Below are 12660 nucleotides of genomic sequence, written 5' to 3'. Positions count from 1 at the left end.
TTGCCATCGTAAACCACACCTTCTCTCGATTCAATCACACACAAAAAGCATACTTAAGCGATATTCTGGTGGTGAAACACATTCATTTTTCGTGAGGACATCGACAAGACAACATCGTTGCCTAACGTGCTGGAGGAGGTGGACGGCGAAGGATCGACACATACACGCGCAGAACTCTTTCCGTTAGGATGCCATTCAGCATCGAGAAAGTTCCGGAAAGATCTAATCATTGCTGGAAAATAATCTGCCAGTTCCTTTGGGAATTTTCAAAATATATTCATGTGAAAGAGTTTAATTGAATGTTTTCTATCCATGTTACACTGTGACCAAATATGTTTCAATCAAGTGCTATTAACAGGTGGTTATCGAGTTGGCATTAACCACTGGTGGGCTTCCAGTATCGAGGAAAATGTGGAAATATCTAATCTTTACTGAAAATAATCTGCCAGTTCCTTTGGGAATTTTCAAAATATATTCATGTGAAAGAGTTTAATTGAATGTTTTCTATCCATGTAACACTGTGACCAAATACATTTGGTTTTGTGGTTTTTCAATCAATCGCAATTAACAGGATAGCTTCAGAAGATTATTCTTCCCCATCAGTAGGATATTTCCGTATCCAATATTGTATGCGCCCGCAATCGATTATTGCTCAGTCGCCGAAAGTTCCGAGCTCAGAGAGTTCATTCCCCTCTAGTTTGCCTTCCAAATTGCCATCGTAAACCACACCTTCTCTCGATTCAATCACACACAAAAAGCATACTTAAGCGATATTCTGGTGGTGAAACACATTCATTTTTCGTGAGGACATCGACAAGACAACATCGTTGCCTAACGTGCTGGAGGAGGTGGACGGCGAAGGATCGACACATACACGCGCAGAACTCTTTCCGTTAGGATGCCATTCAGCATCGAGAAAGTTCCGGAAAGATCTAATCATTGCTGGAAAATAATCTGCCAGTTCCTTTGGGAATTTTCAAAATATATTCATGTGAAAGAGTTTAATTGAATGTTTTCTATCCATGTTACACTGTGACCAAATACATTAGGTTTTGTGGTTTTTCAATCAATCGCAATCAACAGGATAGCTTCTGAAGATTATTCTTCCCCATCAGTAGGATATTTCCGTATCCAATATTGGATGCATAAAACCTTGTGCCTCCAACGTAACGCTCTCGTTTTCGAAGTTCTCCAAATATTCATTCATTCAGAATGAATTCAGATTCAACTTCATACAAATGATCTCTAAATCAACGATAGTCCTACGTCACCCTTGCGGTTATACCATAGATATAACCCACTTCCTGTTTTTTTTATTTGGTAAATTTGATTTAATTCGTGTTCTATAACACAGTCAAAGACTTGATAACAAGGTTTTATTGAAGGGGTTACACCCAAAACACCAGCCCGGGGTGTAACCTGGTCACACATTGCCTCTGACATTAAAGTATAACTCGCTACCATTACATATTATCTTGAGCTTTTGACTATAAATATTAAATCGGGGAAAAATAGAATTCATAGAATTATACAGATAATGCATTGCATCGTATCGGCTTCAACGAACCGTTGCTGCTCTGGTTGCAGTCTTGTCTGGCCTGCTAAACAAGGGAGGCTTCTTCGTAACTTCTACATAATTTAGATTAACACGATCGCCACCCCGTCACCCAGGAACGGATGACGGATGTACTACATGGTCCCGGAGTTTTAACGAAGTCAATCGTTTTTTGGGCAAAGCTGTATTTATTTCTCAACATACTTTTCTCGAAGGCAATACACTTGGTATAGCGAGTTTCCAACATTTCGATTCCCTTTCTGTAGTACGAAACGTCTAAGTCTTCGAAATATGCCTCAGTGCCACTCTGCAGACTGCCTATAAGACTCAGGAGTGTGGTAATGGATCAACGTTTCATCCATTGTCACAAAACGTCGGAAGAGGACCACTCGATTACGCTTCAATAACGCCAAACCGGCTGTTGAATCGTCAACGCGCCGTTGTTTCTGGTCGACGGTCAGCAAACGTGGTACCCATCGCGCGGATAGCTTTTTCATGTTTGCATGTCGTGCAAAATTTATCCCACTCGTTCTTTTGAAATGCCTACGGCCTCAGCTAACTCGCGTAACTTCACTTTACGATCATTCAAAACAAGTCGACGCAATTGTTTTACGATTTTGGATTCGTAGCCTCTTTTGGTCTTCCAGAGCAAGGTGCATCTGCGGTGCTTGTACGGTCCATTTTAAATTAACTAAACCACCGATAAACTGTTCTTCTCGAAGGAGTAGAAGTGGAATAACATTTCGTTATCCACTGCATTGATTGTTCACGAGTTTTTTTCCATCAAAAACAATGTTTGATCAAAATACGATTTTCCCTTTTTTTCCATTTTCCATACGAATGCTCAGGTACTGACATTTAAACAACTGTAGTTTGTAGTTTGTTCGTTTGTACAAATAAACGAAACGTCATGAAACTTCACGTATGGGCTAATGACAGATGAATTCCTCGAATGAATCTTGTTCATTTAGTGGCGCCATCTCTGGAAAATCCCGGGATTTTTCAGCCCATGTAGTACGTTCAACAAGTCCAAGTCGGTTTTCTACTTCATAAGCTGTAAGTCGGCTCGCAGACCGAAGCAATACGCAATATGCAACAGGCAACATATTTTGTGGTACTTCGCTTATCAAAGCAATAAAAAAATCATTTGTTCAAACTTGATGAATGGAATTTGCCAAATCATGGGCGATATACTTACATTTCAACCGACACGTCGTGTTGCTAGCGGTATATGTTGGTCTACAAAGGCGATAGTGATAACGTATTGCGTATGTGTGCGAGATCACCAAAAATCAAATGGAAATACTCATTGACGACAATATTGCTTATTGCATGTTGCTTGTTAGTTGCTTATTGCTCCGGTGTTCAAGCCGCCTACGAATCAATGATGACAAAGTTTCGCAAACATTCATATTTCTAGAAAAGTGAAACTACGTCTTATAGGTTTGGACATAAGTAGTGGAATGAAAATTTTATTAACTCTAACAAACAATGGATGGGGTTCTTCATAGCCACATTGGTTGCGCGTTTACTTATTAAGCGATCGATCGTGAGTTCAAAACTCAGGGCCCTCAATTGACCATCTTTGTGTTATTATCGTCCACGCAACAGTCATCGTGCAAGTGTATGTTTGCCTTTGGGAAAGCTCTGCTTGCAACAAGAAAAATGTCGGGCTGTTACGTTATTGATAAGATAACAATAATCATATTAGCTGTCTCCGCTGTCCGGTCTGCTGATGAAAGAACAGAAGGAATACTCTTACGCCGATGAGCTGATGAGCCTAAATAAATAAACAAATGGGGAAAAACAATGGTTGCTATGCGGAACGCGGAATTTCTTGATCGCCAACACTCCTCCCTAATCCTCGATTCCTAGAAACCGCTTCTGGTTCATGATTCCAGCTTGAAGAAGTGGATTGGTGAATCCACCGGCAGCTTGACTTTTAGTGTTAACGTGGTTTACTACAACAAATCCACTGTTGATTGCTTCGTAGACAAAATGATAGCGCATGTCCACATGTTTTGTCCTTGGATTGAACGATCCATTCTTGGCAATGCAAATTGCAAAAGATTGATTGTCACATAAATTCGGGATGGTTATCTCGCCGAAGATTTGATCCGATAAATTTCGCCACCATAGCGCCTCTTGAATCGTCTTGGACAACGCCATGTACTCTGCCTCACAAGATGATAAGGCTACCGTCGGCTGCCTCTTTACGTTTCACGAAATGGTGCCGCCTTAAAACAAAAAAAAATGTAGTCCATTGTCAATCGCCGTATGTTTACATCTCTTCCCCAATTTGCATATGGATTACTTCGTTGTTCAGCTTTCCCTGCAGAAAATTTGTGACCGCATCCATTTGGTCCACCTTCAGATCAAATTTCTCTACCAATGTCATCAGGAATTTATCGTCCAGTAATCACCGGTGAATAAACTTCGTCGTAGTCAATGGCCGGATACTGTGTACACACCTTAACGGCTAAGCAGACCTTGTACCGCTCAATCTTCCCGTCAAGTTCCACCGTTCGGGAATACTTCAAGAAGCCACGTCTTGTTGATCTCCAGTGCATCAATTTCCTCTCGCAGAGCCACCATGCAGAACTCACGGTTTGATCTACTTCGCGCCTCGTTATATGTGGTTGGATCGCTCAGCTGTCCGGCATCCGGAACCGCAGCAGTTCTAGCCGGCCTATCTAGTTGCAGTGGGAGCGCGATTTTCTCGTCCGTATCTTCACACAAACTTTCAGAACTACCGGTTTCATCAACGTGTGCTTGCATCATCGTCGTCAAGTTGTTCAGTATCCGGTGAGCATCTAACCGCCTCATCATTACATTCAGCCACCGATGAAGTACCACACGCTTCATCAAACGTTCCGTCCGAGAATTCGATCTCCAAAAACTCAACTGGTTCTAATCGTTCAGGTGTTACCACACCACTTTGGCCCTCGTCCAGGAACTTGACTTCACGACTGATGACGATGTCATCGTTCTTCGGATTGAACAATCGTAGCCTTTCGTATCCTCAGCATAATCGACAAACTCGCATTTTATTGATTTGGGGTCCAGCTTTTTCTTTTTCTACTTTGGCACATGCATCATGGCCACGGATGCAAAAAATTTCCAGATGACATACGAAGGGTTTCTCCCCTGTTCACGCCTTTTCCGGCGTCTTTCCGTCCAATGACCGCTACGGTTTATTAGGTATACTACCGTGTCAATCGCTTCAGCTCAGAACTTCTTTGACAGCCGTGCATCGTTCAGCATAGACCTCCCCTTATCAATAATCGTCCGGGTCATTCGATCGGCAATACCATTCTGTTCTGGCGTGTAAGGACTTCCATCTAGCTTCAGACTTGCCTTAAATCGACATTGTCGCTGCGCAAGATCTCAAATTTTCATCCAGATTCCGCCGTTCCGCCATTGCTTCGAATTTTTCGTACGCCTCCAACATCTGATCATTTGATGCAAGGGTTACACCTTCCGAGTAACGTCATCGATGAAGGTTGCGAAATATCGGCTCCATCCTAACGATGGTACTTCAAATGGTCCACAAAGGTCTGTATGAACCAACTCCAAACGCTTATTGGTTCTCGAATCACTATCAAGGAATATAACACGAGCATGCTCACCTTGCAGGCACGCGACACAATCCAGCGTTTCCACATTCTTGATCGAGAAACCAAAACCGTTTCCGTAGAAATCATGTGGACAAAATAACATTATTGAATTGGGCAACTCATGATCAAAATTAAGTTCATCTAAATGCGTTAATTTAATGGTCTAGCTATGTAAATCTGATACAAATGGTGTGCAAGCATGATGTTCACAATATTTGTAAGTGTTATAATTCAGAAAAGGTCTGAATATGTGTCAAATAATCATCTGGCGATCGATTAAAAGTTAGCTCGAATGAGGGGCGCATTGACACAAAAGGAAGGTGTATTTTATAATCCTTTAAAACATGTGATTCCGTAAAAATATACTATAAAACTACTGCAAATCATGAAAAGACTTTTTTTTATGTTTTGAAACATTCGAATATCTTATTTGACACAGGAGCGCTGAATTAGAGCATACAAAAAAGTGGGCAAACCATGATTATATTTTCGACTGGACAAACCAAAATCATTTACCTTAGTGGAATGAAATTTTTTATGTTTTATAAATTTTAACTCTAACAAACAATGGTTGCTTGGATTACTTGATTGCCAACAATATTAATATCACTATTTAGAAAAATGCATACTGGAGGGTAGATTGGAAGATACTCTAGCAGAAAAGTATTATTTCTGGGAATTACTTTGGAGGAAACACAAATAATATTGACGAAATCGACATGAATCGATGTCTAAAAATGGTATTTATACATATTGACGGTCGCATTTTTTCTCTCTTCACAGCAATACTAGAACCCTCGCCGACCCAATCTCACGCCTGTCGGGTGATGAGAACTTTGTTACCGCTGAGGAGAACACGAGCAACAGTATTTCCCCGAAGAAACAGGATAGTTTCGAAATATCTACCGTTGCTGCCGCTTCCAAAAGCCATGGCAGCGCAAGCTCACGAAAATCCTACGACTCAAAATCGCTGCCAATACGAAACGACGGAAGTTTGGACTACGATGCCTTATACGAAGACGAATCGGACAACGATCTATCGATGGAATCACATGGATCTGTGGTCACGCATCTGCTCTCACAGGTGAAGATCGGCATGGATCTTACGAAAGTGGTGCTGCCAACGTTTATACTAGAACGACGATCGCTGCTTGAGATGTACGCCGACTACTTCGCCCATCCGGATCTGTTCCTGCGAATTGCCGATCTGGACGATCCACGAGAGCGCATGATTCAAGTTGTGCGCTGGTATCTCAGTGCATATCACGCTGGTCGGAAAAGTTCTGTTGCTAAAAAGCCATACAACCCCATTCTAGGCGAAATATTCCAGTGCCACTGGGATACACCGGAAATGCGTAAGTGTGGTTCTCGTGCTCAAGTGGTCATTTTTTCCCAAATATACCAAGTATCTTTATGAACTTCGCAGCTACTGGAGACGACAACACAAATGTGGAGGTGGATGATGGACCAGTACCGTGGTGCCGTAGGAATCAATTGACGTTCATAGCTGAGCAGGTCTCTCACCATCCACCAAGTAATATGTCATACATAAATTGTATATATTATCCACTAATTCCAGTATTTCACTCTCAGTATCAGCCTTTTATGCAGAACATTATAACAAAAAGATTAGTTTCGCGGCGCATGTTTGGACCAAATCTAAATTTCTCGGATTATCAATTGGTGTGCACAATATTGGCCAGGGAACTGTAACACTGTGTGATTTGAACGAAGAGTATATAGTTACATTTCCAAACGGTTATGGCAGGTGAGGGCCTTCTCATCCTTCACTCATTGTGGACAAACCCAACTGGCATTGTTTGCTATTTTCTGTAGGTCAATTCTTACGGTACCGTGGATAGAACTTGGAGGCACCGTAACGATCACGTGTCCCCAAACAGGCTACCATGCTGATATAGATTTCCTTACGAAACCATTTTATGGCGGCAAACGAAATAGGATTCAAGGAGAGGTGAGTTGTCATTGTCTCATTCTATAAGACCATCCAAATACAGTGCATGTAATTCATGTACTTCAGAGGATTCCTCCCCTTTCAACTTTTACTGCATCCATCATTTGTCGTCATCCGGCAGAACAAGATGACCTGCTGGCGATTTCTCCTGTGTTTTTTCTTTTAGAAAAATTTTGACTAGACTCTTTCGACAGTATCCGAAGCTCGAAAGCATTGGTAGTAAATGATGATAACATAATGTACTTCTGAGTGCTCTCCACGTTATTGGGAATCATCATGATCTAAAGGGTCGGAGTCTAAGCTTGATTCTAACTTGGAAATCAACCTAAACTATACAATACCACCGCCATATGTTATCCGTTTTTCAATGTGTCTGTCTACTTTTTATATTATTGATACTGAACGATTTCTTTCTATATTTCAATTTTTTTTACAAAATTTTAATTTCACTACATGTATTGGATTTGTGGGTATAAGCATACGCACACATACACGGATACATAAAATTAAATGTTACTACCTTGTAATAAAAAGATATCTTGATTATTGTACGTTTTCTTTTGATAAAAGTTACAAGACGTTATCTATAGTTTTCTTCGCCGTTCGAGCCCCGTATTTCGCTCAGTTCCTACATTGGTGACCCGCGACGTCGCGTAACAAAGAAATTTCATCGCTTCTACGTGTTGAACCGAATGACACACACACACTCCCCCCCCCCCTCCCCGATGTGATTTGCGCAGGCCGAAACGCAATTCGCCCTAGCTAGGATTATCAGCGTATCATTGCGAAGGTGAATTCTTCCGTCATTTGCCACATTGCGGATCTGATAACCAATCCACCAGCTGACAACAAATATAACGCAGTTAAAGAAAGGCTTATTTCCCGATTCACTTCAACACCACAACACCGTCTTGATAAATTGCTTGGCACGCATGAACTAGGAGATTTGCGGCCAACTGATTTACTTTCGAAAATGCATGAATTGGCAACTGGCCTCGGTGTGGATGATAATTTGCTCAAAATGCTATTTGTTCAGCGCCTTCCTGACAAAGTGCGCCCGATCCTAAGCTGTTATGATGGAACCATAAATAAACTCGCCGAAATGGCCGATAAAATTGTTGACACTGTAAACATAACTAATTCAGCTGCTGTTGCTAAACCAGAGGAGATTCCTGATACTGATCTCAAAGAACAGATTGAAGTTTTGGCCGCCGAAATTCGCCGTTTAAAAGCATCCGGAAGACGAGACCGCTCAGTTTCAAGGCCCCGCTATTCATCTATTGCTGAGTCGCCGTAAGAAGTCTGTTGGTATCATACGGACGAAACGCCAACCGGTGTCGCAAACCATGCAATTTGAAACAAAAAAACTAGATTCTTCCTCACTAACAACGGCGGATTTGGGGAACGGATCAAAAAGCCGCCGACTTATTATATACGATCGTACAGATAGAACAAGATCTTTAATTGATACCGGCTCAGACGTTTCCTTACTGCCAGCCAGCAAGCGTGATCGCGATGGAGTAAGGTTATCGCAGCAGCTTCACGCAGCAAATGGAACGCATATCAAAATATATGGAATCAGTCTTGGCCTCAGACGAAGTTTTACCTGGGAATTTCTAGTTGCGGATGTTACGACAGCGATTATCGGTGCTGATTTATTAGCTCATTTGGGTATTGTAGTGGATCTTCAAAAACACCGTCTTGTGGATGAGAAACCCGGAATTAGTTCCATCGGCGAAGTAACAACAACTGACGTATACAATATTACTACTGTAGAAGCAAACCATCCATTCCTTGATATGCTGCAGGAGTATCGTGAAATCACTTCACCATCAACATTACAATCACACACCCATCGAGACGTGACACACCATATAGTTACGAAAGGCCCGCCGGTGGCTTCAAAGGCACGTCGCATGCATCCAGATGAAATTAAGGCGGCGAAAGAAGAGTTTCGAATGATGTGCGAACTCGGAATATGTCGCCAATCCAGTAGCAGTTGGGCCAGCCCTCTACACTGCGTACCGAAGAAGAACGGCACGTGGCGATTTGTAGGGGATTATCGACGTCTAAACCAAGTCACAGTTCCTGATCGATACCCAGTATCGCGCATCCACGACTTGGTAAACTCTTTTCATGGTGAGTCAGTTTTTACCACTCCTGATCTGGAAAGGGCTTATCACCAGATCGCAGTAGAAGAGGCGGACATTCCTAAGACAGCGGTTATAACGCCTTTCGGATTGTACGAGTCCACCCACATGCAATTTGACTTATGCAATGCCAGTCAAACGTTCCAACGTTATATGCATCGAATTTTTGGTGATTTAGATTTTGTGGTTGATATTTGCATCGCATCTTCTTCTATGGTTGAACATCGAGCACATATGCGCACTGTTTTCGACAGACTTCGTCAGCACGGTTTAGTGATCAAAGTTGCTAAAAGCTGCTTTGCCCAATCTGAGGTGGAATTCTTGGGATATCTGATCAACAATGCTGGAGTTCGGCCGCTTCCATCACGGGTGCAGTCAATTCTGCAGTATGCACTTCCATCGACTGTGAAAGAGCTGCGACGATTTTTAGCCATACTAAATTGCTACAAGCGATTTATTCGACACGCTACCGATCTACAAGCTGAACTTCGAGTTTTGATTCCTGACAACCGCAAGAATGATGGACGCAAGCTGATCTGGTCCAATTTCCAGTTTCGACGAATGTAACAATTCTCTGGCTGAAGCAGCGCTTCTTCACTATCCTGACTCTAACAAACCACTTGTATTAATGATAGACGCTTCGGTGTTCGGCAGGAGCTGTTTTGCAACAACTGAATGGCAAAATTTGGAACCACTTGGTTTCTATTCAGAAAAGTTTTCTAAGGCACAAAAAAACTACTCTACATTCGGACGAGAGCTGACATCCATGAAAATGTCAGTAAAATATTTCAGATATTTCCTCGAAGGGAGAAGTTTCACTATTTGTACAGATCACCGTCCATTAACCTACGCCTTGTGAGTCGATTCTAATGCACGGTTGCCTCACGAGGAACGGTATCTTCGTTATATTTCTGAGTTCACGAAAGATATTCAGCATGTGAGCGGAAAAGCAAATTATGTTGCTGATGCGTTATCGCGAGTGGAGAGTATTCGCACTTCAACATGCATAAATTACGAAGAAATAGTAAAAGATCAGCAAGATGACATAGAGTTAAAAGAGCTGATGAAATCTTCAACAACCACGCTAAAATTCGAAAAAAGAACAGTACCTCAATGTCCTTTTCGTGTTTTTGTGATATATCTTGTGGACGTCCCAGGCCGTTCATTCCAAATCGACATCGGAGCGACATTCTGAAGCATTTTCACGGCTGATAACTGAACGTTTTATATGGCTTTCCATGAACAAGGACATCAACAATTTCGTTCGATTTTGTTTCGCCTGTCAGCGATCGAAAATATCTCGTCACACTATTTCTCCATTGCGGAATTTCGAACTGCCAAAAGCAAGGTTTTGTCATGTTCATATTGACTGGGTTGGATCACTTCCACCATCGCAAGGCCATCGCTACCTGCTAACAATGATCGACCGGTTTTCCAGATTTCCAGAAGCAGTACCATTAACCGACATAACAGCGATATCAGTGGCCCAAGCATTGTACAGTACGTGGATTGCCCGCTTCGGTGTTCCGGAAAATTTGACTACTGATCAAGGCCGTCAATTTGAATCTCAACTTTTCCGGGAGCTAACGCGTATATTAGGAGTGCATCACATACGCACAACGGCTTATCATCCTCAAGCAAACGGTATGATTGAGAGGTTTCACAGGACCCTCAAAGCGGCTATTATGTGTGTTAATACAAAAGACTGGTATTCTGAACTACCATTGATACTATTAGGACTGAGAACTGTCTATAGAAACGATTTAAAATGCACTGCTGCAGATTTGGTATAGGAACAATCACTTCGAATTCCAGGAGAATTTCTCGACCAACCATCGGAAAATATCGACCAATCAGTATTTTCAAAAATGCTGCATCGTACTTTCGAAAACATCAAACCTACTGATTCAATCCGTCATGGTGGCCGTCAAATCTTCGTCAATTCAGAATTGAAGAAATGTACCCATGTATTCATCAGAGTTGACACAGTTAAACGTCCTCTTCAACATCCTTATGATGGTCCTTTTGAAGTTCTTCGTCGCGACGAAAAATTTATGGATGTCCTAGTCGACGGGAAGTCACAACGTATTTCAATCGATAGGATCAAACCTGCATACGTGTGTAACCAACAATTGGCGGAGTATCCTGAAGAAGACCAACGAACTAAAGTTACACCATCCGGTCACCGTGTCAGGTTCCTAGTGTAACTGGGGGGGACCTGTGGGTATAAGCATACGCACACATACACGGATATATAAAATTAAATGTTGCTACCTTGTAATAAAAAGATATCTTGATTATTGTACGTTTTCTAAGTAAAAACTAACGCTCGTTGATTTATTTTGGTAAAAGTTACAAGACATTATCTATAGTTTTCCTCGTCGTTCGAGGCCCGTATTTCGCTCAGTTCCCACAGATTCTTCAGCGGCTGCAGCAAGAGGTTATGAATTTGTGTTAACTTAATTCATAAACAAATCTCGTGGCAAATACATATTCACAAGATTTGCTTATAGAAAAAAGTAATGACACAAAAAATAATCTTTGAACTATTCAAATTTATCCAATTGAATATATTTATCTGTTTGAATGATTTTTTTTCCGCAAAATGCATTCAACTAGTCATTTTCTTCTCTCTATTAGATCTATAGTCCCAATGATAAAAAATCATTCATCTCTATTGCTGGCGAGTGGAGCGGATTGATGGAGTATAAATACAACGATGGCAGCAAACCTCCCAAGTTCGAGACTTTTGTCGATGTGAACAGCATACCTATCTTCAAGAAAAAAGTCCGCCCGGTTGCAGAACAAACCAGTAACGAATCACGAAAAGTGTGGATGGAAGTGACTGCTGGATTAAAGTGAGTAAACTTCTTTGTGTATCGTTTATTTTAAATCGCGGATGATCAAAATAAGCAGCTTTCACCCAGTGTGTGTCACAATGTTAATTTGGATTCATAATCACTATATAACGGGTACTTCAATAGGGACGATATAAAAGTAGACCGATAGGGACAGCAACGCCATATTTTTCCTCGCTCTCTTGACATTGCTCTTCAGTAGGGTTTGCCTTTTCATAATGGAAAGATATACGATCCAACAACGAGTCGAGATTATTGAAATTTACTACCGAAATTCGGAGCCAATGGACTCAACTTTAAGAGCGCTATGTCCAATTTATGGTCGTCTAATCGTCCAAAAATTTGAATCCACAGGTACAGTACAAAATGTTCCTGTGGCAGTGAGACAAGGAAGTGCCCGAAGTGTCGAGAATATTGCTGCCGCTAGCGCATGTATTGAAGAATACCCAAATCAGTCTCTCACACGTCGTTCTCAAGCGTTGGGCATCTCTGTGAGGTCGTTGTGGCG

At 41.7% G+C, this 12660-nt stretch overlaps 2 protein-coding genes across 10 annotated transcripts in view; one reads left to right on the top strand and one right to left on the bottom strand.

The window, feature by feature from the left end:
- Positions 1-12660, bottom strand: part of LOC129764611 (elongation of very long chain fatty acids protein 1-like) — a 51407-nt gene that overhangs the window by 25045 nt on the left and 13702 nt on the right. The window lies entirely within an intron of this gene.
- Positions 1-12660, top strand: part of LOC129764606 (oxysterol-binding protein-related protein 9) — a 118897-nt gene that overhangs the window by 93106 nt on the left and 13131 nt on the right. For all 9 annotated transcript variants that reach the window (XM_055763851.1, XM_055763850.1, XM_055763853.1 and 6 more), the window contains 5 exons: positions 5956-6527; positions 6599-6706; positions 6766-6940; positions 7009-7144; positions 11935-12152. In XM_055763851.1, coding sequence (XP_055619826.1) covers positions 5956-6527; positions 6599-6706; positions 6766-6940; positions 7009-7144; positions 11935-12152 — 1209 coding nt within the window. The remainder of the gene's footprint in view (positions 1-5955; positions 6528-6598; positions 6707-6765; positions 6941-7008; positions 7145-11934; positions 12153-12660) is intronic.

Source organism: Toxorhynchites rutilus, chromosome 2, assembly GCF_029784135.1.
Source record: "Toxorhynchites rutilus septentrionalis strain SRP chromosome 2, ASM2978413v1, whole genome shotgun sequence".
Taxonomy (NCBI): Eukaryota; Metazoa; Arthropoda; class Insecta; order Diptera; family Culicidae; genus Toxorhynchites; species Toxorhynchites rutilus.
This window is presented reverse-complemented; position numbering and strand designations above follow the sequence as displayed.